Genomic DNA, 27,288 nt, shown 5'->3' on the forward strand with positions numbered 1-27,288 from the left:
CCTTCTTGGCTGATGTTGATACAATCAGTTTCAATTCTACTTGTGATATCTTCTTTACCTTCACTGTAAGGATGTCAAGAGAAACCTTTTCAAATATCATGCTGAAATATAGAAACATTATAACAGTTCCCTCCATAGAGAATCAGATAAAGTTAAGCATGTATTAGGATCACCTAGAAAGCTTTTGAAAAATAGTTACACCCTAACCTTCTCTCTGAGATGGACAAGAGAGGGGAAGAAGCAGTCAAAGTCAGAACCCTATTTAAGGACCCATGTCCAAACATAATTAGGATTGTATAAAGATGCCTTGTGGAGAAATGAGTGCATGGTCATAGGAAGGGTTTAAGCATATAAATCATTTTTTCAGGGCTGTTGGGAATCTTTCTGGGTGCCTGACCACTTGATGTTTCTGATTTGATGACACCTTGGGTATTCTGACCTATGGAGAAGAAAGATACATGCTAGATATTTTGGGCAATAGAAGAAACTATTGTAAGAATTCACACTTCATTTGCGAATCTGAAATGGAATCATTAAACTCTCAGCTTTTCTTTTATTACCAAGTATAAGAAATAGAGCAGACATTCCCACCCCATCCCTGAGTTTCTTCTTATCCACAACATTTACTCCCAGCCGTGAATATCATTTCAGCCCAAGAATGATGATGCTGACAACACCATTGACCTGTGACAACTATCCTGGTGTAGTTCTGGGGGAGGACCAATATTACCATAGTGTTTCCCACCTACTCTGTCAAGTCCAGGGATGACTGATGCTTGGCCATCTGATGATATAAAAAGATATCCATTTAATTACCCAGTCGTCATCATCACCAATGCAAAGATGTGGGACCAGTCCTCCCTCTCCATTCCATACCGACACCTTAGGCTGCCTTTTAGGTGTATTTTTCCCTTTTGTGCCTGCTCTTGATGTTTGTGTGAATGGGATTTCGTCTGTATAAAAATGTAGAAGAGAAGCTAGTGGGATTTGTCCTACCAGCACACTCCCATATATAACCCAGGACCCCACCTGTAGTAGTCTACTCATGCTGCCATAATGGAATACCACAGACTGGGTAGCTTAAACAGCAGAAATGTATTTTCTCACTGTTCTGGAGGCTGGAAGTCCAAGATCAAGGTACCAGCAGGGATGGTTTTTCTAGTGAGGCCTCTCTTCCTGGTTTGTAGATGGCCACTTCTCAAGATGTCCTCAGTGCTTTTCCTCTGTGCTCATGCACTCCTGGTGTCTCTTTTCTCTTCTTATAAGGACACCAGTCCTCAGATTAGAGCCCCATTCTTATAACCTCATTTAACCTTAGTTACCTCCTTAAAGGCCCTGTCTCCAAATACAGTAACTTTGAGGGTTAGGGCTTCAAACCATGATTTTGGGAGGACACATTTCTGTACATTATGCCACCTTAGGAATGGACCTGTCTATGAAGATAAATTGGCCCATGAATATATCCAAACACTTTACACTCCTTGGCAGAAACATTCAGTATATGCTAAACACATTATAAAGGAAGTAGAATAACTATAATTGTCAGAAACTGAAACACTTAAGAAAAACTACATTTATTCCATATGAGTGGAAAATAATTTTGGCCCAAGGGCCCAAAATAATTCATTCTTTTTACAGTTTTTTAATATCAGTATTTGATTTTAATTAGTTTTCTTGTTCTATAAGAAAGATTTTACAAATTTGTTTTTTCAAGTGTATTTGGGGGAAATGCTGTTTAAAATAAAGCTAACTTATTAATTCAGTTTTGCATATATTGCAGCTAAGTGAAGGAGAGACAATCAAGCCAGTTGAAAATTCAGAGAATCTACTTCATCCTGTAATCCATCGTCAGTATATTTATTTTTTATCTAGTAAGGAAACTAAAGAAAAATTTATGAAGAACCCAATCAAATATATCCGCCAACCCAAACCTAAGCCTACTATGCCCATTAGGATTGCACTTCTGGGGCCTCCAAAATCTGGGAAAACTACAGGTAAGGGTGTGTTTGCCTTTACTCTCCTTAAGCATAAAAGAATCTCCTGAAGACCAGGACCACTCTCCCAGGAAGCTAACTATCAAAACTGACTCAAAAAGAGACAGAACACCTAAATAGGCCAATAACCATTGAGGAGAAGGCATTCAAAAATATAGCCCCACTCCAAAACAGCCCAGAATCAAACGGTTTTGGAGGAAAATTATGTCAAACTTTCAAAGAATTAAAAATTCAAGAGATGCTTACTTTGTTTTTATAAGCTTTTCCAGAGCAAGGGAAAAGAAAGTAAACTGACCAATTTATTTTCAGTTTTTTTTAAAGTAAAGAATATAGTCCATACAATTAAAAAGGTATAAAAAATATAAATTCAGTTTTAAATTAGCATGACCCTGATATCAAAACCTAACAAAGATAATACAAAAAAAGAAATTACAAATGAATATTATTTATAAATATAGTCAAATAACAGTTATATTAAGATTTTATTAGCATAAAAATTATATTTAAAATTTTATAAATATAATCTACTGTATTAATAAATTAAAGAGTGAAAATCCATTATCTTAATCATTACCAAAAAAGGCATTTGGTAAACTATAATGTTTGAATTTTTTATATCTTGAGACTTTCTTTTTTAAGGCAAATAGTCCAACAATAGGTGAGTGTGGTATTTCAAGATGACATGTGACATGATAACCACATGAACAGTGGTTGGTCGCAATGATAATAAAATGGGAAAGGGCAGATACCAGAGATATTTAAAAAGGAAATGACAGGCCTTAATGACTGACAGCACAGAGGATGAAGGGGAGAGATGAGGTCAAAGATTAATTTTCAACAGAAATAATAAAAGGGAGTTTTGTGTTTTAGCTCTTCAGATGAAAAGTGTGTTTTTCCCCATTTAAACGTCTTAACATGATGAAGAGTCTTTAATAGTTGTGTTCTAAAAGTTCACAAAGATAATGATATTTCCCAAAGAAAGCTGTACATTGACATACAAGATCCTACAACCACAGCAAGAAGTAAAATGTAGATTAGACAATCTGATTCCTCGATTTTTGTTGAAATAGAGGTTAATCTTTAAACAAAATGTCAAATTGTAAACGCTTAATTGTTTCCATAGCTTAAGAATAATAGGGGTGACTCTCGCGTTTGTGGCAAAGCTGAGATGAAGCCTTCTGTGGCCCTCACAGGGGAGTCGCTCCCGGGTGGCCCTAATTGTGGCCAGTTAACCTGTATTCCCCGTGGGACCAGATGAGTCTCAGTGTCCTCTACACACTGCTGTCTCCAGACCGTGATGAAGCAGTGTCTGTAGACCCTGTCAGAGCACACCCACATTTAACAGTAACTGGAAGCTATTATCTGTGGTCTCACTTAGCAGAAGCAGAGGCCAAGCCTGAGTCCTCTTTCAACAAATGGCAACATCTATGTGCCCTTGGACAAATTATTCCATTGCAGTGGCCTGCAGTTCTCTCATCTATAAAACTGGAACTTCAATACCCACTCTACGCACTTGATGGAACAGTTGAAAATATCAAAAAAAGTCACAGAAGAAATATTACCTCATAAGCTGTAAATTACTATTAAAATGTCAGATATGCCATTATAATTTTTAAAAATTACTTCCTAAGGATTAACTGCCACCTAACTGTATAGGGTAAGCTATCCTGATTGCAGCCTGGAGTCCGTAAATGGACAGATAGGGAAATGGTTTAATCCAGTGACAGAAGGAGCACTGAATTGTTATTTTGGACATATTACCAAATATTTAATAGTACACATAGGATGCCTTATAAAGCTCTCAAAAATTTTGCTACCTCATGCAGAAGGAAAAAAACCACTTCAGTGGTTTGGTTATAGAAAACCTCACAGAGTTGGCTCATTAACCAGACCCATCAGCCACATACCTGAAGTGCTAATAATGATCGACCTTTGAACAGTATTAATTCAATAAGATGTAGCAATTTTAATTTTTGAAATTTCTTTGAGGAATGTGAAGATTAGCTTGCTGTTGATGTCAGTTAACCAGAATCTGAAACTAAGATTAACTGATGAATTTGTGAAACGGAGTAAGTTTAAAGTTTTAATGTTTTTCAGTTGCCAAAAAAATTTCAAGTGACTATGGCTTAAAGCGTTTGTCAATAGGAGATGCTCTGCGTTATGTATTAAACCACCAACCAGACACAGAGCTGGCACTTATGCTAAATTGGCATCTTCATAGAGGAATGACAGCACCTGATGAACTGGCTGTTCAGGCCTTAGAATTATCTCTGATGGAAAGTATATGTAATACTGCAGGGTAAGTGGGGGCTGTGGAGGTGGAGAGGGAGTGGGATGGAGTTACATCTCTGAAGAAATTACTCACTGGAATGTAAAACACTTAATCGTAAACAGGGTTTAAAGCTCTTGTAAAGTGTGTGTGATGTGCTTTTCAAACTCTGGGCACCTATATGGTTACATGTTTTAATTTTCTGTCAAGCTAAAACTCGTCTTGAACACCAGAAGAGCCAACAGGCCACTTCCCTCCCTGCAGCAACGCCTGAGCCGTCCAGGAGCCTCCAGGTTTACACAATCCATAAGGGAGGTCTGTGCGACTTCCACAGCCCAGCAGAACTCCTCACTGCCCCATGGAATGATGAAGGCGTGGCCCTCCCCTGTCCGCCCAGGTGGTACTGGTCCCGTGGAGATGGTCTCTCCCTGGCCCAGCTCTCTGCACAGGAAGCAGCGCCCCTCCCTGATGCTGCATTTGGACAGGAGAGCCCTGTGCTTGAACTGGTCTTCAGTTTACACTCCTCCGCTCCACCACGGCTTCCCTGGCACAGCCAGTGGTCCCAGCCAGTAGTAGAAGCCGATAAAACCTAAGGCCCTGCTCTTGAGCCCAGGTCATTGACTTAAAATCTTGCTGTTTTACTCAAGGCTGTTTTATATTAGGAGCCTCTTTGCCCTTCCCTACCACTGGTCCTTAATCAAGTCCTTGACAGTTCTAATTTCAGTTATCGGGGAGCAGATTCTGGACTGTCAAGTATTTTCCCCAGAGAAGGCCCTGGGACTTAAGCAAATTGTGTTACCTCCTTCTTGGCATTCATCCTTGCATACGAGGGATCTTAGTGAGGGCAACGTCGGTTAAATCACAAAGGTTTTATTTCACCTTAATACCAGGACAGTGACTGCCCAGTCACGCTGAATTTCCCTAATCCTGAGGGCCTCTCAAGTGATCCTTCACAGGACAAAGGAGTTGAGCTACTTTCCATTAAAAACCAACAATGGTGGGCTTCCCTGATGGCGCAGTGGTTAAGAATCCACCTGCCAATGCAGGGGACAAGGGTTCAAGCCCTGGTCTGGGAAGATCCCACATGCCGCGCAGCAACTAAGCCCGTGAGCCACAACTACTGAAGCCCGCACACCTAGAGCCTGTGCTCTGCAACAAGAGAAGCCACCGCAGTGAGAAGCCCGTGCACCACAACGAAGAGTAGCCCCTGCTCTCAGCAACTAGGGAAAACCCGTGTGCAGCAGCGAAGACCCAATGCAGCCAAAAATAAATAAATTAAAAAAAAAAAAAACCCAACAGTGGCAGCTCAATACGTCCTCTAGTTGGCTTGCGGGCTATGTTAATTTATAATCCTCTCTGCCATGGAACTTAGAACTAGTTAGTGCCTAGAGACTTAGCTGGAGAGCACTGAGGGAGGGCTAACCAGCCCTTCCTGGTGATGTCAGCCAGCAAGCCCAGCTCAGGCACCTCAAAGTCGGTTTCCTGACTTTGGAATTTACAGACAGCCTTTAGTCCTCTTCTCAGTTTGCTAGTGACACTCATTACCTTAGACGGTTGGACTAACAAATTCTCCATCATTTCTGCTCAGAGGCCTGATGGGTCCTGATGGAATGGTTCTCTCCCAGATACCATAGGGCTCTCTCACCAACTCCCCATCTACCCTTCCACACCCAGCCTCCTCACAGAATTTTACTACAAAAGCAAGCTTAGAACACAGTGTTTTCTGTATTTGCTTAATCTCTTACTAAAATACTATTAACTGTGCCAGGCCCTTTTTTCTTTTAATTTTAAAACATTTTAATGTACTTCTTAAAATCTTGATTTACAAGGCACCTTGTCTTACCGCCACTGACCTTTCAGTACAAAAATTTTACACTATCTGTTTGCTATAAAACTACAACATTAAGACCAGGGTTGGATAATTCTTCCCTTCCTGGCCATTCTTTTATAAGGAATGTCCATTAGTCTACTACTAATTGCTTTACAAACTTGATCTATAATCTTTAAGATAACTCTAAGGGTTAAATATCATTATTTTACTATTTTTGCTGAAAATTGAGGCTCAGAGAGGTCAGACCAGGTTTCAAATCTAAGTCTGTGTGCCTCTGAAGCCTATACTCTTTCCACTGTTTCATGCTAGAATAATAATAGCACCAATTAAGTAATACAATGTTCAAGGTATTATGTGTATTATCTCTCGAAGTCCGCTGAAACCTAGCTCTATGATGCTAAATGTATGAATCAGAGCTGTGTCTGTATGTATGCAGCCCTCCTTCTGGCTCTTGGGCTGACTGAGGTTAAACATATAGAGATAAAGGGAGTTCCCTCATGGCCTAGTGGTTAGGATTCCGGGCTTTCACTGCTGGGGCTCGGGTTCAATCCCAAGGGAACTGAGATCCCTCAAGCCACGCAGCCAAAAAAAACAGAGACACAAAGAGGGCAAGGTGACAAGATTAATCAAGTTACATAGGAACGGTGCGGGGCTAATCCTAAAGATAGACTGTTTCTGGAAGACAGAAAGGAAGGTCTGAGAGAAAAGACATCTGGAATTTTTATTTTCACGTTTCTCCTTGTTAGTGTTGTCATCGATGGATACCCTGTATCTAAATATCAAGTGAGTCTCTTGGAAGCTAGGTCAGTCATCCCCATGGTCGTCTTTGAGTTGGATGTGCCTTCCAAAGAGATTTTCAAAAGATTGCTCCTGGAGAAAAAAAAGGAACCAAGGTAATGTATGTGATGAAAACAATGATAAAGGAATAAACTTTAATCAACCAGAAAAAGCAGGTTTTTAACAGCTTTTTCCATTCCTTCTGTTTCTCTATTAGTTTGCCTTATCCATTGCATAACAGCTCACAGATTATAGCTGTCAAGAACTCAATGTACCGCAAAAATATTGATGAGATTAGGCAATATTTTCAAGAACAACATCAGAACTGGTATGTGATTGATGGCTTTCACAGCAAATGGTGGGTATGGAATGAAGTCATTAAGAAGGTTAAAGTGGTGAATACACACATGCAGATATACCTGGGAAGAATAAAAGCAGGTAAGAAGACGTGTAACTCTGAAAACACAATAAAATGTGAATTTGAAGTCTATGCATGCCTAACTCATGTTACCATAATTCATTCAATTTGAACATTTGTTCCTATGACCTTAATCAGTATTTTAAATACATAGTATTTTCCAATTATGTGGGCATGTATATTTGTTCTCATAAATGACTGCCTCTACTCAAGCTATCAGCTTAGCTCTCCAGCTAAGTCTCTAGGCACTAACTAGTTCTAAGTTCAATGGTAGGGAGGATTATAAATTAACATAGCCCACAAGCCAACTAGAGGATGTATGGGGCAGCTATCATTTATTCAATGTCCATGTGAACCTGTCACCTAAAAACAATACATGGCCTCTCACTAGAAGTGTTTATGGTGTTTGGAAAGCCATGTAAGAAGCTAGTTTCAAGAATGGTAGTTAGGGCCTCCCTGGTGGCGCAGTGGTTGGGAGTCCGCCTGCCGATGCAGGGGATACGGGTTCGTGCCCCGGTCCGGGAAGATCCCATATGCTGCGGAGCGGCTGGGCCCGTGAGCCATGGCCACTGAGCCTGCGTGTCCGGAGCCTGTGCTCCGCAGCGGGAGAGGCCACAGCAGTGAGAGGCCCGCATACCGCAAAAAAAAAAAAAAAAAAAAAGAATGGTAGTTATATGAGGGCAGGGGTCTGTGGAGTGACACTTGGCAAAATTTTGTTTAGGAATCTAGAATTAGTTATTTTTACTATTTACTATGAAATTATAGTAGTATGTAAATGTTGATTCTATTAAAAATTTAATTTGAACATAGAATGTTTTTTAATCTATATTTGGAATCCATGAAAGAAAATGTTTGATTATATATTCCTAGAAGTTTCTTGATTTTTCTCCCAAAATACACAAAATAGAAGGAAAGTTATCTGTATCTCATATCTCTAAAAAAAATGATGATGCCAAAGAATTTGTCTGGAGGGGTTTCACAGACATCGGTTTAACGACTTTGTTTAACTTTGGAAAATACGGAGAAGGTATAAGGAGGTGTGAGGGAGCAACGTGACACAGAGAATCTTATACAAGGAAAAATGCAGTGAGGAGTCTGATAATAATGGCATCATTGAATCTTGATTTGCTTCATTATTTGGGCATCACCAGCATCTCTGGGTCCTGTTTGCCTGCAGACTGGGAATTTGTTTTCACCTGAGGATTACAAGGGATGAAGATAAGTGTGCAAGGGAAAAGAGAATTGAGTTTTAGAAACCTACTCCCAATAAGTTTTGGATAGCATCACACTAGTAGAATATTCCACAGCAGGCTTTGAAAGCAAAACTTGTGCCTCATTCATCTTTCTGTTACCCTACTTCACCTTTCCTGCCTCAGATTGGGTTGCCTGAAAACAGACTCATGATGAAAAGTTGTATGCAGAAGCTTTATCAGGAAGTACTCTCAGGAGTCCAGTTGCCAGATTAAGCAAATAAAAATACAGGATGCCCAGCTGAATTTAAATTTCAGATAAATGACAAATAATTTTTTAGTCTAATTATTTCCCAAATGTTGTATGGGGCTTATTTATACTACAAACTGTTCGTTGTTTATCTGAAATTCAAACTTAAGTGGGCATCCTGTATTTTATGTCAACTCTAATTAGGAGATACACCTGTGGGGAAGTGAGGCTAGTAGAACCGAGCAGAGGGAGAAACGAACCTGCAGTGTGGTGGAAACAGAAGCCTCCCTGGATGCTATAGGGAAGCACTGGAGCTAGGATGGACCTTCAAAATTTCCCACATTGAGGGGAGAGGCCAGGCTTTATATCCTCCCATTGGCTTGTCACTGACCAAAGGTCCCTCCGGGAGGGGGTATAACCTGTAACAAGAAGGGCCATTCCCAGTGCAGCTGTGATCCATTAACACAGATATTTCCAGCAGCTGGGGGATGGGTGCCTCAGCCCTGAAGAGAGGGATGCGGATGGGGCACCACAGTATCCACTACATTATTCCAGATATACCTGCCTCTGCCTTGAATAGTGTAATCTAACTGAAGCTCCCCTCTTGCTTTCCTGCTTCAGCATCTACCTGATAATCTATACCTGATTGTTTGAATTTAGTTTTGATTTTTTTTTATATTCTCCACTTGCTTTGTATGTTATTCAAATAACCCTCCCCTGTCAAGGGGCCAGTTTATTCTCACTAGTGAGATGGAGCAAGGTCAGGGCTAGAAAACTAAAGAGATTCCTCCTCATTCTGCCACATTCCAGAAAAGGATATATAGACATTGCCAGATGTCATCAAGACTATCCCAAGAATCAGAAAAAGAGATACTTGAGTGTCTTTTAGGACTTAAAGTGGTTTGAGTCTAAATTAGCCTGTCACTAAACCTGTCAGGATTGGTGAGGTCAGCACATCTGAGCTAAAGAGCAACATACAAGTGTAAAACTATATAGTACCATATAGTTTAATATTATAGCACTATATAATACTATATACTTTAACAACACTATTATTATACCATAGTACTGTGCGTTATAATATTTTAGAATAATATTACACCAATGTAGTATTATAGTAGTGTAATATTCTTTTTAGGAAAAGATGGTTGGGGCTTCTTAGCCTTTTCATCTGTATCATAAACAATGGATGGAATAGTGGATTCGTTTGTCTATTGCTTCATAACAAATTATTCCGAAACTTAGCAGCTTAATACAACACACACACACAGTCGCTCGCAGTTTCTATGGGGCAGGAATCCAGGCACAGCTTAACTGGGTCCTCTGTTTCAGGGTCTCTCATAAGGCTACAGTCAAGGTGTTGGCCAGGATTAAGATCTCACCTGAGGGCCCTACTGGGAAAGAATCCACTATCATACCCATTCATATATTGTTGACAAGATTTTGTTCCTTGAAGGTTGTTGGACTGAGGGCCTCAGCTTCTTGCCAGCTGTTTGGCCAGGGGCCACCTTCAGTTCCTTGCCATGTGGACCTTTCCAATATGGCAGCTTGCTATACCAAGTGAACAAGATAAGGCAAGAAAGAATGCCAACAGGACAGAAACCATAGTCTCAAGTACCTGTTTTAGTTTCCCAAGGCTTCTGTAGCAAATTACCACACACTGGGTGACTTAAACAACAGAAATGTATTCTCTCACAGTTCTGGAGGCCAGAAGCCCCAAATCAAGGCATTGGCAGGGCTGTCCTCACTCTGAAGGCTCAAGGGGAATATCTGTTTCATTTCTTTCTCTTAGCTTCCAGTGTTGCCAGCGATCCTCTGCATTCTTTGGCTTATAGACACATCACTCCAATCCTAAGGATTACTTTTATGTTTACACTGTCACATAACAAACTAATCCATGATTTATGCTTCATAATTTTAGTGTTAGTGTAAGACCTTCCTTGGCATAATAATAAAAAAAAAAGTGAAACTTTTCACTGGTGAAAAGGACCATTAACAAAATATATTGGGATCAAAATTTACTCATTATAATTAAGATGTATAAAAAAGTAATTTTGGGCTTCCCTGGTGGCGCAGTGGTTGAGAGTCCGCCTGCCGATGCAGGGGACGCGGGTTCGTGCCCCGGTCTGGGAGGATCCCACATGCCGCGGAGCGGCTGGGTCCGTGCGCCATGGCCGCTGAGCCTGCGCATCCGGAGCCTGTGCTCCGCAAGGGGAGAGGCCACAGCAGTGAGAAGCCCGTGTAACGCAAAAAAAAAAAAAAAGTAATTTTATTTTCTGTAACATCTCATATTGTTTTGGAGTCCCCATTCTAGTGGAATACTAGGGAGAAAACTCTTAAACTTGTCCATTGAATGAACTTGGGGGCTTTTTTTTTTTTTTAATGGAGTTGTTAGGGTAAACCTAGTCACTTTTGGGAAAATGTTTCTTCCCCTCTCTTGGGTGCTGTCAGGGCACAGGGAGAGGTTTGTGTCAGTAACATCATGTAAACAAACTATTTTCACTTCCTGAAATCTATCCCATAGAAAACATTTAAATATGTAGCAAACTGATGTGTGTAAGTGGCTATGTATATATACATGTACATATATGTGTGTGTGTATATACATATATATTATTTATAATATATATGTAGTTTATAATAGCTAAGAATTAAAAACGACCAAAACATTTATCAACAGATAATTGGTTGAGTAAACTATATGTACATTTATACAATGGAATACTGTGCATAAATTTAAAGGAATTAGGTAAATCATATAAACTGATATGGAAAGGTGTCAAAGGCCATAACTAACTGATAAAAGCAAGTTGCAGAATAATGTTTACAGTATAGTGGCACAAGCATCTTATATGAAAAAAATATATCCATGTGTATATGCAAATGTATAAAAAAATCTGAAAAAGATACAAACTCAACAGTGATTACCTCTCAGAAGGGATGTTGGATTGAGAGGATGGAGGTGTGAAGAGAAATTTTTACTTTTTACTCTGTGGAATTTTACAATGTGTACTCATTTGTGTAGCGCTAGCATAATTGAAATTATTTTCATTTTGAAAATGATTGTGTTTTCTCTGAAAAAAAATAATAGTTAATCTGTAAATAATAGGAAAGGCCGCCTGCATTGACAAGTTATGCATCTCACCTGAAGAACTGATTTCTCGCCTGGGTGAATTTGGACACTTCTGCCCTGTCAGCCTGGCAGAATCACATGAATTAGTGGATGGCTCTTTAACTGATTCCTTGGAATTTGCAGCAGAGTTCAGAGGGCACTATTATAAAATGAGTTCTCAGGAGAAATTGAATGTAAGTTTGTTCCTAACTCCAAATATTTACCAGGGAAAGAAAATACCTGTCTCAGAATTCACCAAACAGGAAGGGGTGGGCACAGCTGGGAACACCCAGGAATTGGGGACCAGGAGCCCCAATTTTGGAAACTGTGACCCTGGATTCAATGAGGCAACTCAGAGTCCAGTCCTAAGACTGCATCCCAAGACATATTTTGGCACAAAGCAGCAGTTTAGGGTCAGCGATGGACCCTCCACCTGGGTCAGCTTAACAGGTAGGGAGACCCAAGGGGGAGGCCTCCTGTGAAGAGGATGCTGAGCATCTGGGTGGGGATTCCATTCAAAGGGTGCAGAAGGGAAGTCAGAGTCAGTAGAAATGAAGCAAGACCAACGTATGTCTCCTGTGCTTTCAACTTTTTTCTATCACTTTAATTTCCTGTGTACCATATATTGCTATTTAATGCAACAGAATACAGACTTGTTCTGATATTATAATGACCATAATTTGGTGATATGAAAAGGTTGTAGTTGAAAACTAATCAGGTGCCTCTGAACATTTTATTTTCCTCTGAAGAATTTGAATTTTTTATCACTTTAAGAAAAAGACATTTATTTTTTCCTGCTTATTTAAATGATAATCACAGAATTTTAAAATTGGAAATGACATTAGAGGTCATGTACTTGGTCTGCTCCCTTCATTTTAGAGTGATAACTGAAGCTGGAGAAGCTAACTCACCTGCCAAAGGGCACCCACCTAGTTAGTTATACTGTAGGACAGGAAGACTATGCACTCCGGTGCTTGGGACATAGTAAGAGCTCAACAAATGTTTTCTGTATAAGTAGATGAGTGAGTGAGTGAGTGAGTGAGTGCGTGAAAGTAGGAGAGACCTTAGATGAAATCACTTGTAAGTGTTACTATAAGGCACTTGCAGTCAGGGAAGGAGCTATAGTAGTGCAGAAAGCAGCTCTCAGGTGGTTTGAAGGACTAACATTGCTACTGAAAATGGGGACAGTAGCAAGAGAGCCTCAGTGGATTCTCATTGGCGTAGTATTCCTGTCTCAAGCAGTCACGTTGCTGCAATCTTTTCTTGTAGAGATTTTTGGAGAACCCCGAATTATACGTGCCTCCATTAGCACCTCATCCTCTCCCGTCTGCCGACATGATGCCCAAAAGGCTGACACTGTCGGAGCTGAAGAGCCGGTTCCCTAAGTGTGCCGAGCTCCAGGGCTACTGTCCAGTGACCTATCAGGATGGCAAACAAAGGCAAGTCCTTTCCCTCGTGCAAGTACAGGATGACAGCTCTACTCGGAATAAGTGGTCCATAAAAGAGTCTTAACATTTTGATCAAAAGGTCACTATTGCTTAACTGGAAAATGTTCTATTTCTTCCTTGAGCGGCAAAGATAGAAAAATAAAATATTTTGACACTTTATTTATACAGTACTGCATATTAATTATACAATACATAGTTGTTTTTGTTCCTTTGTCTTTCAGATACGAGGCCCTAGTACCTGGTAGCATTCACTATGCTTTAGAATATCGTGATCGTATATATATCTGTGAGAGTAGAGAAAAACTTGAGAAATTTTTGAGGTGAGACCATTCACTAAGTCACAAACATTTACTAAATATCTATGTTAACTGCATCATGCTGGGATAGATACATATGTGAGTGCACACACACACACACATGTGCATATATACATACACATAGCTGAAGGGGCAGCGGTTACTTACCTACTGCCACACATTTCTGTTTTTCACAAGAAGCTGGAAACCAAATTTCTTCTTACATTTATCTGATTTTTAAACTTTTGTGACTGATTCCGTTTTTTAAAAATTACAATGTGGATCAAATCACATCTGCAGATAGAATTTGTGCAGTAGTTTGTGACCTCTAGTGAAGATCACTGTTTGAAGAAATTTAACAGTAAAAAGAGAAAAGACATTAATTGCTGGAAAGGATATAGGACTGAAGGAGTGAAGGAGTGAAAAAAGGATTTTCTTTTTCCTTCAATGGGAAAGGTACGAGCATGTTAAAATGCAGGTGCCTGGGAAGGATCCAATAATGAAGGAAATGCCGCAGGTGGGAGAGAGAGAGAAATTGCTATTTAAGATTTCTGGAGAGAGGGTGGAACAGGGATGCAAAGAACGGGTGGAGACTGATCTTAGCAGGGAGGTGAGCTCCAGTGTGGAGAAAGGAGCCTATGTGTGGCTCTGCTTGTGGTGAGCAGTTGCGGAAGTTTCGTTCTGATGCTTCTCCTTGGATAGCCTGGCCCCCATGTGGGGGTTACTGGGAGGGTTAGAAGTGTGAGGGCAACAAAGGAAGCTTTATATAGCTGCTGCGAAAAATAAGAACACTGAGGAGAGCTGAGCAGGGCTAGGGGCCCAGGCAAAGCTGGCCGTCGTGAATTTCTAAGAGCGCCAGTCTTTCCACTTGTATCATTTTCTCCACGGGAGAAAAACAGGCAGTGAACGTTATCTTTCAGCTGTCTCTTGTGTGTCCACCTTCCTGTGTACACACAATGAGCACATTTGTGAGCATCCGTCTAATGGATTTTGTGTTCTTAGGTCGCCACTGAAATACTGGGATCAGAAGCTTCCTTACAAACTTCCCCCGTTAAAGGAACCGATGAATCTCACGAGTCTGCCTTTGCCTGGATATCTGGAACAGGTTCACTTACATGAGTTTCTATGCATAGATTTTAGAAGACTAAAGCAACCTCTTCTTTAACAATAATTTTTATTTTGGTAACAATGAAATTCAAGGCAGAGTTTCCTGATTTTAAGCTGCAAATCCACCTTTTTTTTTTTTTTTTTTTTGCGGTACGCGGGCCTCTCACTGTTGTGGCCTCTCCCGTCGTGGAGCACAGGCTCTGGACGCGCAGGCTCAGCGGCCATGGCTCACAGGCCCAGCCGCTCCACAGCATGTGGGATCTTCCCAGACAGGGGCACGAACTCGCGTCCCCTGCATCGCCAGGTGGACTCTCAACCACTGCGCCACCAGGGAAGCCCTGCAAATCCACTTTTAACCTATTTTGGTTTTGAGTGGTTATGAAAATAAAATGTGAGAAAAGCTCCTGTTTCCATAGCTAATTCCCAAATACCTGCACTACAGTGAAAAAAGAGTAAGATAATTATTTACATCTGACTGGTAGTTTGTTTCTTATTTTGAATTTCAGTGTCTATAAAACTTTTTCTTAATTTGAAATGTGTAAATTCAGTCTCTAAGAGGTTTTTTTCCCCTGCTCAAAAGAGTTGAGTTGAGGTGTCACCACAACTGAACCACCAAACACATATTTTGCTCAAAATCTGCATGAAGCTATCTACTCAATCACATCTTATTCCTCTAAATATACCTCTTTCTGAATATAGTCAAATTTATCAGTAGCCAACCACTATTTTAAAGGCTTTTTAAAAAAAAATTCTATAAAACAGTTGCCTAGGGCACAATTTCATACCTTTCTTACAAATTCCTAATCACTTTGCTTTTTTTCAGCTCCCCTAGATGGTTAGCCTTCAATCTAGTTTAATATCAAAAGGCAAGATGCCACTCACCCAGAAAAGGGTATTCTCTTCTTCTCCTGCTTGGGACTCCAGAATCTCGACTGCAGTGATAACTGTGGTCTCTGGAATTCCTGGTCAGGTGGCCCAGGGTCCTGAGAGTGGGAGGCAAGCTGGCCAGTTCTGAACAATGGAAGCAGAGATGGGCCAAGACAACTCAAAGCCCAGTGTCCCCTTGTTTCTTTTTTAACTTTTTGTTATGGAAAATGTCAAACATATAAAAATAGAACTGTGTAATGAAACCCACGTATCCATCACCTAGCTGGCGCTAAGCCAATTTGTAGTTTTTATTTTTCCTAATCAAATGTATTTTGTGTTTCTGTCCTGCTGGCTAAGAGCTCATTTAACTATCTTTGTAAGCTCCATCCTCAACCCCAGGAGGCTATTTGAGGCAAAGAATAACCTCTTTATCTATTTGCCACAAGAAAATAAAACAAACTCAAATATACACATAATCCGTTCCTTACCTGCAGGGTATCGCAACTGCTCTAATTAAAGCCATGAATGCAGCAGGATGCTTAAAGCCCAAATTCCCCTTCTTAAGTGTACAGAGATCTGCGCTACTCTATATAGCATTTCATCTAAAAGGTATGTCTTTTTTTTTTTGCTAGAAATGATATGCTACTCATAACTAATTTAATATTAATTGTAGTATAATGTAATAAATAGGATTGTTGAGTTGGGTTGGTCACTTGCATGGGGTGTGTGTGGTGTTGGTAGCAAATATTTTAGCAAAAATATCAAAACTGAGTTTCTAGTTTCTAAAGCAGGGGCTACGAGTAACCTAATCAGCACTCAATAATCCATTCCATATAGGAAGGTGAATAGAGACAATTATGATCTAAAATAGAATAATCCCCAAATCTTATTTGGGATTTGGATATCTTCTTGGCCATAGCTGTGCAACTCAATCACACACAAAGTTCTCCTTCTCTTTAATATAATGATTAAAGATAATATATAACTAACCTAACAAAAAACATTCACAGTCCTGTAAAATTTTCTACAGCCTTTAACCCCAAAGGTTCTGAGTACACAAGAAAAAAATATAAGAAGAAGATGGAGCAGTTTATGGAGAGATGTGAACTCATTACATACCTGGGTGCCAAGATGACCAGAAAATACAAGGAACCTCAGTTTAGACCCATTGACTTCGATCATAAGTTACAGACCTTTCTCTCTCTTAGAAATATAGACCCAGTCAATGGATAGAATGCTTGGGTAACTGCACCCAGAATCTTGAGAGTTACCTGAAAGGGATAAAAAGCAAATAGATTGAAAATCTGGCCCTCCCTGATGTACTTTTCCCTCCTGAGTGATACACCACGGCTGCCAGACTTCAAATGAATTCAGAGCTCTGCCAGCCAGGAAGGAGTGTTCTTCTGTAAACCTAAGTTTTCATATAATTGTAAAGTTTGTTGCTCTTTGCCTGAACTTTGAGGTTTTAACAAAAGTTATTCCATTTAGAATTCCATTTAGAATATTTAGGTAACTTATTTTACTTAATGAATCTATTGTTCATTTTCCTTTTTAATATTTTCAGCAGAAAAGTCAGTCTCTGTTAAATGTAAAGTCCTTTATGCAGTAAATGTTAGAAAGCTTCAAGAAACAAAACTAACATGGATATAAATAAAATAGAAATATTGGTTACACTTTTAACATAGGGAGTTGTTGGTAGACTTCATGAACCTAAAGACACTTTATCATTTTCCCAACAAAATAAATGGATTTTGAGGTAACTAAATGGCTGCTGCTTTTCTTTTTCTCAAGTATCCAAGGAAACATGCTTTATACATTATTCTGTAGTTAGAAATCACCTGGATATTTGAGAAGGATGAAATCTAGAGTCTTTTCATATGACATTATCAAGAAGTATATGCTAGAGGAAAATTACTAAATTGAATTTGAATGAGATTTTAAAAATAAGATTATCCGTTTTTCAGCAGGACTATAAGAAATCTAGCATGTGAAATAGCAAGATTGTCTCTTTAAAAAAATGAAAGGTACAACCATTATCTTATTTAACCTTGGGTAAATCTCAGTTTCGATGAGGCTTTGTTTCTTAAACTCTAAAATGAATGATTTAGCTCTCTTTTTCCAGCTTTATTGAGGTGTAATTGGCAAATAAAATTATACATATTTAAACTTTACCACGTGATGATTTTGATATAGGTATACATTGTGAAATATTTACCACAATCAAGTTAATTAATGCATCTATCACCTCACATCGTTACTTTGTGTGTGTGTCTGTGTAGTAAGAATGCTTAAGAATCACTGTTAGCAAATTTCAAGTATCATGATAATATTATTAACTATAGTTACCATGGTGTACATTAGATCCTCAGAATTTATTCATCTTATACCTGAAAGTTTGTACCCTTTGATCAATATCTCCTATTTCTCCCCTCCCCCCAACCCATAGCAACCACTGTTCTACTCTCTGCTTCTATGAGTCTGACCTTTTTTTTTTTTTTAGATTCCACATATAAATGATACCATACAGTATTTGTCTTTCTCTGTCTGGCTTATTTCACTTAGCATAATGCCCTTCAGATTCATTCATGTTGTCTTTGGTACCTACAATTTCAACAACGTTAATTAAAAACTAGAAGCCTGTTTTATATATATTTTATATGATATATTTAATAATAAAACAAGTTTTAAACAAAAACTAGAAGCCTATTGTCAAAGTTAGGATAAACCCCAAAAGTCTTTGAAGAGTTACTGATATACCCATAGACGAATCATTATTTTTTCAGGAGACTGGGAGCTGTCAGTAGCTGCCAAGTTTTACCAGCACCGAAGGGTGCCACCCCCTCTTCTCTTCACAGTTCTTAGTACTGCTAATTTACCATCTTCCCACAGTGTTCTTAACGTGCCCACAGGCCTCCTCAGCCATTGTGTTTTCTTCTATGGGTATACGAAGTTTCCTTTAACAATTAAACCCAAACTTTATTGCTTCAGCTCCCTCACGTTTATGAAGGGCAGTGTCATGAAAAGTACCCCCAGGAATCTCTTGAGAGGCAGGGAGTATCTCATAGGCTCCAGAGCAAGTCCACACCCACTGGATATCTGCCATCTTCTGGGGATCTTGTTCTATAATATGGCTTCACTCTGAGAACTGTACAAACCCAAGGGTGTGAGAAATCTCACAGCTCATCCATCCTTGTTCTGGAGCTGCTGAGTTCTGCAGAGAAGTGGGATGAATGCTCCCTCTCTCCTGAGGAGGGAGAAACTTAATCCCTGAGCTGAGCAAGGGACCAAATGCCATGTGATTCTCCCTTTTCATCCCTGTCTCCACAGAGTGTCTTCCTTCAAGTAAATCTATTTAATAGAGTGCAGCAGGTAGGAGCATTGGGTAGGGAGTGGGGAATCAAATTTCCAGAGCAGCTTATAGCTCTGGACATTCCAGGTCCCTAACACTCGCATGCAAATTACAGTTCATTACATGTAGGACTCTATTTAGAATAACCACAGACAGGGCTACCATTCCAGGCTGTTTGCTGTGTGCTACTGGCTTTACATACAGTACCTCATTAAATTCTCACACATTGTATTAATACACATTCTTACCCAAGATCACATAAGTAGTAGAATCCAGATTCAGACCCTGATCAGACTAACTTCAGAGCCTTGCTCTTCCTTTACCACCTCCTACACTGTAAGTCCATCTTGGAAACCACCATAATGGTGTCAGTATTCCTGGGGCATTTCATTGACCAGAGTCCTTTGGGCACTTGTGTGGGCATGTGCGTGTGCGTGTACTTTAGAATATAAAAATATTACAGAAGACACAGGAAAATTTTTTCCGTTGAACCCAAGACTCCCTAGCCCCACCCCCTACATGCATTCACACCCCACCTGTAATGGTTGCAAGTTGTGTTTTCTTCAGCAAGTTAGGTCAAGAGGTCTGTGTCCCTAGGAAGGGAGAATGACATTTCTTCAGTGAGAAAGGAGAACATCATTTAAAAACCTGTTATTAAAATTTTTTGTTTAGAAATTATGCTTGCATATTATTATAAATAATCCATCAACTGGTGTCCTGAATACAATGAAAGAATATTCTGACTGGGTGTCCAGGGACCCTGAATGTCGTCCCTGAGTGAAGCAGTAAGAGAGTGAGTGGCCAGCCCTCGGTGCTCACTGGGGCTCATTACCCCCATGCTCAAGGCTGCCACCCAACCACTTCAGGAAGAGGCTGAGGCAATGCCCATCCAAGGGTCAGGGAGAGTGCTCAACCAGCCTGTGCCTCTTACATAGCTTGTCTAGATGTCATATTTACTACAACTAAAAGAACACATAATTTCACCCAGGAAGGAGAGGTAGTGCCCATTTGACAGACCCTAAGACAAAAAGTAATATAATTACAGTCAGTGAAATATGGAAAAGTAGGCAAAGGATTTTGCACTTCCTTTCCAATTAATACTCAGATACATCAAGTGGATATACTATATTTGACCATTCCTATTGCTAGACTATGTACTGTTGTACTATATTTTAAAATGCTGTAATGAAACTTTCTTCACCATATTTGGGATTATTAGCCTGATATAAATTCTGGGAAACAAAAGTACAAGGTGAAAGTATATGAATTTAAAAAAACTAAGATGATGATGCTAAATGATAGTGATGAAAGTGGTGCTCTTGGGTACTCCTGAGAACACTGTGAATTGCTATTTGGAAGGCGGCTTAGTAACAGGAATTGAGACCCATACGAATAAATGGGCGGAAAGCAGAAGCTTGTTACTTTAACTTGAATTAATAGTGATATTGAACATTATTACATATGTTGGTCATCGGTTGCATTTCTTCTTTTGTGAGTTATTTTTTCATGCCCTTTGCTCTTACTCATTGGGTATTTTTAAATTGTTTTGCATGAATTCTTTATGTAATATACACAGTAAATAAGTCCTATTTTTTAGGTATCAAAGTAAGAGCTGTTCATCCTCCTCTTATGATATTGAATACTTTTCTAAGCTCTGGAAGTTTTTCCATCTTCAGAGATTTAATAAATATTCTATTTTGTTTTCTTCGTGTGTGTGTGTGTGTGTGTGTGCGCGCATTTATATTTAATTCTTTAAGCCGCCAAGAATTAATTTGAGGATATGTTGTGAGCTGTGGTTTTTAATTCTTCAAAACTCAAAGTAATAAATACTATGGTTTTTCAAAAACATTTTCAGTTTTATTATATATTTCATTTTATTCTCAGTGCATTTAATAAAAGTTTTCATAAATTCATTGGTGAAGGAGAAGGAGTTCAAGAACAGGGAAAAAAATGAGAGATATATTTTATATATGTATGCCTCAGTCTCACTGTGGGTGATTTTTTTTGTTTTATCTTTTTTGGTCTTTTTGTTTTGCTTTTACAAATGAAGGCCTGAGTAGAGGTATATCTGCAAAGCCTGAGGTCCCTTAATTATGGGTGGTTCTGGGAATAATACTTAGAAGGGTAACATCTAAATTAAATGGACCTTTCAAAATTGAGATTCTAACCAGGAGGTGAAAGTCATTCCAAGGCTTAAGGAACACATATATTCCCCAAACCTGTGAGCCAGGCATGTTGAAAACTGCTTAGCCTATACAGGCATGTGCATATTTACAAGGAACTCTCCCAGACTAGGGTAAGAGATAAAAATATAAACAGATACACACCACCCCTGTGTACTGCAGGAGATATGGAGCCTAGAAACTGGAGCACTACTGAATTAGTGCTATAAAATCCCTATAAAGTGCTTTATAGTCCCTAGAAAATGCCCCATTGGCATTGAACATTGTCAGTTGCCTTTCTGTTCCCTTCAAATCCCTTTCAGTCATAATGAGCCTTGGACTATAGTTTCTTCCAGCTACAGTTATCAGTCAACTATCATAGCCTACAAAGATGTTTTCTGATGCCCTTTGTAATGGCAAAGGGCTTTCACCAACCTTCAATTGCCAGCTGATCATGGCCCTCTCCTTCCTTCAAACTCCCGCCAAGTTCTCTATTGACCCAATCCACCCAGAAGCCAGTATGTGCTGGGCTCTGCTGATGAAGTCCTTGCAATCTCCCAGGGCCAAAGATGGAGACAAGGGTGGACAATGGATTTGGTGGAGAAAGAGAAAAACTCCCTCTTTATCAATATTCACTCTGTAAGTGATTTTACTTACAACAATTTATAGTCTGTACCCCGATAACTCAAATATTAATATCTCAAGTTCTTTTCTCACCTCTGAACTCCAGACTCTTATCTATAATTGCCTACTGTATATCTTTACTTGGTTATCTAGTTGACATCTCAAATTCAATATGTCCACTCCATACTTGTGATCCACCCAACTTCTCTTCCTCGAGTTTTCCACCAGATCAGTTAATGGTAATACTGTATACTCAGTTGATTTGGCCTCACACCTAGGGATTAACCTTGATCACATTCTTTCTCTCACTCCCACATCCACTCTCTCAACAAGCCCTGTCAAAGAGAACTACCTCCAAAATATACCATGAGTCTGGACTTTTCTCATGTTTTGCACTGATTTCACCTAGTCTCTATACCTCTGCTCATGTCCCTCTAGAATCTACTTTTCATCTAGTACCTGGATACTCTAAAAATACATAAATCAGGTTCATCAGTTCCATTTTAAAATCTTCCAATGGCCCCCTATCTCAGTTAAAATAAAATAAAAATTCCTTACTCTTGGTATATGTTAATTTTATGTGTCAATTTGGAGGGTGTTTTTGGATGAGATTAAAATGTAAACCAATGACCTCTGAGTAAGCAGATTGCCCTCCATAATGTCAGTGGGTCTTATCTAATCAGTTGAAGATGTGCATAGAACAAAAATACCAGCCTCCCCAAGCAAAAGAGAATCTTCTAGCAGCATGCCTTCAAACTTCATCTATACCATCAGCTCTTCTGGGTCTTGAGCCTGCTGCCCTATACTGCAGATTTAAGACTTCCCAGCCTCCATAATCATATGAGCTAATTTCTTATAATAAATCTAAATCTCTATATATCCTATTGGTTCTGTTTCTCTGGATAACTCTGACTAATACAGCAGAAAAGGCCTTGTAAGGGCCCTGCCTAACTTTTCAACATATTCTCCAATTCTTTTTCATCTGTTCCTGCCTTCTTTTGTATTGACTAAGGACTTTTTAATTCCGTTTTCTCCTCTAAGGGTTTTGAAGTGCCTGCATTCTATTTATATCCATTGAGTGGTTACCACTATTCTTAACATGCATACTTACTCTAAAGGCAATCAATACCTCTATCCTTAAAACACTTAATACCAATCACCAGCTCCCATCTTAAATGCTATTTTTATTCAATATTTTAGATCTAGTCTACTTGTTTACTCTCCAAATTAGGCATTTTCTTTTCATAATCAGTGTTTGTTTAGATTTTTCATTTTTCGTCTCTCACCATTCCATCTTACATCTCAGACTTTCCTCCTAGTGTTATTTTCCTTCCTAGAGTAGGGTTTGTTGATAGTCAATGATTTCAGTTTTTGTTTGTCCAAAAAAACAAATTTTTTTTTTGGCTGCATTGCATGGCTTGTGGGATCTTAGTTTCCCAACCAGGGATTGAACCTGGGCCCTCGAAAGTGAAAGTGCCAAGTCCTAACCACTGGACCACCAGGGACTTCCCCTCCAAAATTGTTTTGATTTTTCCCTTGTTCCTTATGATAATTTTATGGTATACAAAATAGAAATAGACAATCTGAATAGGCCTATATTGATAATGAAACTTAATCAATAAATAATAACCTTCCAAAATAGAAAGCATCAGGCTCAGATGGGTTCACTGGTGATTTCCACCAGATGTTTAAAGAAGAAACTATGTCAGTTCTCTATATAGTCTCTTTCAGAAGACAGAAGCAGAGGGAATACTTCCTAGTTCATTCCATGAGGCCAACGTTACCCTAATACCAAAACCTGACAAAGACATTACAAGAAAATTACAGACCAATATCTCTCATGAACATAGATGCAAAAATCCTCAACAAAAATATTAGAAAATTGAATCCAACAAGTATAAAAAGAATTATACACCACAACCAAGTGGAATTTATCCCAGATATGCAAGACTGGTTCAACATTCAAATATCAATTAATGTAGACCATCATATTAACAGGTTGAAGAGGAAAAATCACATGATCATATTAATAGATGCAGAAAAAGAATTTGACAAAATCCAACACCCGTTCATGATAAAAATTCTTGGTGAAATAGCACTAGAGGAGAATTTCCTTACTTGATAAACAACATTTACAAAAATCCACAGCTTACATCATACCTAATTTTGAGAAACCAGATTTCCCACTAAGATCAGAAATAAGGCAAGGATGTACCCTCTCACTACTCTTTTTCAATATCACACTGGAAGTCCTAGCTAATGCAGTAAGACAAGAAAAGAAGATAAAAGGTATACTGATTGGGGAGGAGGATTTTTTTTTTTTTTTTTTTTTTTTGCAGTACGCGGGCCTCTCACTGTTGTGGCCTCTCCCGCTGCGGAGCACAGGCTCCAGCCGCGCAGGCTCAGCAGCCATGGCTCACGGGCCTAGCCGCTCCGCGGCATGTGGGATCTTCCCAGACCGGGGCACGAACCCATGTCCCCTGCATCGGCAGGCGGACTCTCAACCACTGTGCCACCAGGGAAGCCCGGAATTTTTTTTTTTTCATAGATGACAATGACTATATAGAAAATCCAAAAGAATCAACAACAACAACAAAACCTCCTGGAATTAATAGGTGATTACAGCATGATGGCAGGATATTAGGTTAATATACAAAAATCAATTGTTTTCATATATACTGGCAATGAACAAGTAGAAGTTGAAATTAAAAACACAATACCATTTATATTGGCACCCAAATAAAATAAGTACTAAGGTATAAATCTAACAAAATATGTAAAATATCTATATGAAGAAAACTACAAAACTCTGATGAATGAAATCAAAGAACTAAAGGAATGGAGAGATATTCCATGTTCTGAGTAGGAAGATTCAATATTGTCAAGATGTTAGTTCTTCTCAACTTGATCTATATATTCAATGCAATCCCAATCACAATCTCAGTAAGTTGTCTTGTGGATATCTACAAATTGATTCTAAAGTTTATTTGGAGAGGCAAAAAACACAGAATAGCCAGCACAATATTGAAGGAGAAGCCCAAAGTCAGAAGACTAACACTACCTGACTACAAGAGTATAAGCTACTGTAATTGTTTTGGGGAAAGAATAGATGAATAGATCAATGAAACAGAAAAAGGAGCCCAGAAATATACCCACATAAATATAGTCAACTGATCTTTGACAAAGGAGCAAAGGCAATACAATGGAGCAAAAATGGTCTTTTCAACAAATGATGCTAAAACAACTGGACATCACATGTAAAACAATGAATCTAGACACAGACCTTACACCCTTCACAAAAATTAACTCAAGGGCTTCCCTGGTGGTTCAGTGGTTGAGGGTCCGCCTGCCGATGCAGGGGACATGGGTTCGTGTCCCGTTCCGGGAGGATCCCACATGCCGCGGAGCGGCTGGGCCCGTGAGCCATGGCCGCTGAGCCTGCGCGTCTGGAGCCTGTGCTCCACAATGGGAGAGGCCGCAACAGTGAGAGGCCTGCATACCACAAAAAAAAAAAAAAATTAACTCAAAATGGATCACAGATCAAAATGTAGAACACAAAACTATAAAACTCCTAGGAGATAACATAGGAGAATACCTGGATGATCTTCAGTATGACAATGACTTTTTAGATACAACACCAAAGGCATGGCCTGTGAAGGAAATAAGCTGGGCTTCATTAAAATTAAAAACTTCTGCTCTGCAAAAGGCACTGTCAAGATAATAAGACAAACCACAGACTGGGAGAGAATATTTGTGAAAGACATACCTGATAATGACTGCTATTCAACATATACAAAGAACTCTTAAAACTCAGCAATAAGAAAATGAAGAACCCAGTCAAAAAAATGGGCAAAAGCCCTGAACAGACACTTCACTAAAGATATGCAGATGGAAAATAAGTATATAAAAAGATGCTCCATGTAATATGTCATTAGGGAAATGCAAATTAAAACAACAATGAGATACCACTACACAGCTATTAGAATGGCCAAAATCCAGAACACTGGTAAGGACATGGAGCAACAGGAACTCTGATTCATTACTAGGAATGCAAAACGGTGCAGTCACTTTGAAAGATGCCTTGTCAGTTTCTCACGAAACTAAACATACTTTTACCATATGATCCAGCAGTAGCACTCCTTGGTATTTACCCAGATGAGTTGAAAACTTATGTACACACACACACAAGATGCTTAGAACAGCCCTATTCATAATTGTCAAAGCTTGGAAGTAACCACGACTTCTTTCATTAGGTGAATGGATAAACTGTGGTACATCAGGGGAATTCCCTGGTGGTCCAGTGGTTAGGACTCTGTGCTTCCACTGCTGAGGGCATGTGTTCCATCCCCGGTTGGGGAACTAAGATCCCACATGCTGCAGGGCCAAAAAAAAAAAAAAAAACCCATGGTACATTCAGACAATGGAATGTTATTCAAAAGAAATGAGCTATCAAGCCATGAAAAGATATGGAGGAAACTTCAATGCATATCACGATGTGAACGAAGCTAATCTGAAATGGCTACATACCATATCATTCCAGCTATATGACATTCTGGGAAAGACAAAACTATGGAGACAGTAAAAAGATCAGTGGTTGGACTCCAAAAATCCTGGGGTTTAGAGGCATTTCAGGACAATGGGGGAAATGTCAAAGAAGAGGCTAAGTTTAATAAAAACTAGTAAAATTTTTAAAGAGCTGGGAGGTAATTATGCCCACGGTTTCAAATTCTTGGAGACTAGAGATGGCAAGCTGGGGATCTGGAAGGGTGTGTTGGGGGGTATAAATTATAAACAATTAGGTGTTAGTGAAGCATAAATTGAGGGAAAATGATGAAATAATTGTAGAGAGAAGTAGGAGGGGACTGAATTGGGGTGGGGCTTGTAGGCTATATCCAGAAGCTGGGCCTTTATCAGGAGGGTACAAAGGAGCCACAATGGATCCTAAGCAGGGCAGTGACTTCAGTCTCTGGATGTGATTTGCATTTGGAAAGATCTCCTGTATTCCTGTGTATTGGAGGGAACAACACTGCAACTTAGGCTAGTTAGAAACCCTTAATGGTCTACTGAAGAAAGATGCTGAAAGTCTGAACAATAATGATCATTTTAATGATAGTAGACATGAATTAAACAATTAAGCCCATTTCATACTTAATCTTGTTTACCCCACAGCCACCCATTGTTGGCACTGGTGTCAACTTCTCCATTTCACAAGTAAGGTAAACAAGGTTGACAGGATAAGTAACTTGATCAAGATCACTCAGTACCCAGATCTGTTTGACTGCAGCTTTCTCTTCACGCCCTTGGACTCAGGCATTGGATGATGGTTTTGATGCTGATGCTGATGCTGATGATGACGACGATGACGGTGAATGTAAAGGCGCTTTCATTCATTCGGCACACATTAGAGATCTGAAAGCCGGCTTCAGAGTCCAGAAAGGAGAAAAGCCAAAATTGATTAAGGTGTCAGTGAGCAGCTAATAGGATATAAAACTTCCATAATTGCAGAGGACAACGCCGCTACTGCCCTCCGCCCCCCACTCACCGCAAACACCAGACCTGCCAGGACTCTGCTGGCGGCGCCTCCGGGGACCTCA

The 27,288-nt window shown here is 39.5% G+C and overlaps 1 protein-coding gene across 1 annotated transcript in view; it reads left to right on the forward strand.

Moving 5' to 3' along the window:
• AK9 (adenylate kinase 9) overlaps positions 1-17,315 on the forward strand; it is a 103,857-nt gene extending 86,542 nt beyond the window's left edge. The window contains exons 29-38 of the mRNA XM_082633552.1: positions 1,781-1,994; positions 4,092-4,293; positions 6,841-6,987; positions 7,089-7,309; positions 11,839-12,035; positions 13,111-13,280; positions 13,511-13,609; positions 14,588-14,690; positions 16,054-16,168; positions 16,590-17,315. Of these exons, the coding sequence (XP_082489678.1) occupies positions 1,781-1,994; positions 4,092-4,293; positions 6,841-6,987; positions 7,089-7,309; positions 11,839-12,035; positions 13,111-13,280; positions 13,511-13,609; positions 14,588-14,690; positions 16,054-16,168; positions 16,590-16,792 (1,671 nt within the window). The 3' untranslated portion in view covers positions 16,793-17,315. The remainder of the gene's footprint in view (positions 1-1,780; positions 1,995-4,091; positions 4,294-6,840; positions 6,988-7,088; positions 7,310-11,838; positions 12,036-13,110; positions 13,281-13,510; positions 13,610-14,587; positions 14,691-16,053; positions 16,169-16,589) is intronic.
• The last annotated feature ends 9,973 nt before the right edge of the window (positions 17,316-27,288 follow it).

Source organism: Mesoplodon mirus (genome assembly GCF_964341445.2).
Source record: "Mesoplodon mirus genome assembly, chromosome: 10".
Classification (NCBI taxonomy): domain Eukaryota; kingdom Metazoa; phylum Chordata; class Mammalia; order Artiodactyla; family Ziphiidae; genus Mesoplodon; species Mesoplodon mirus.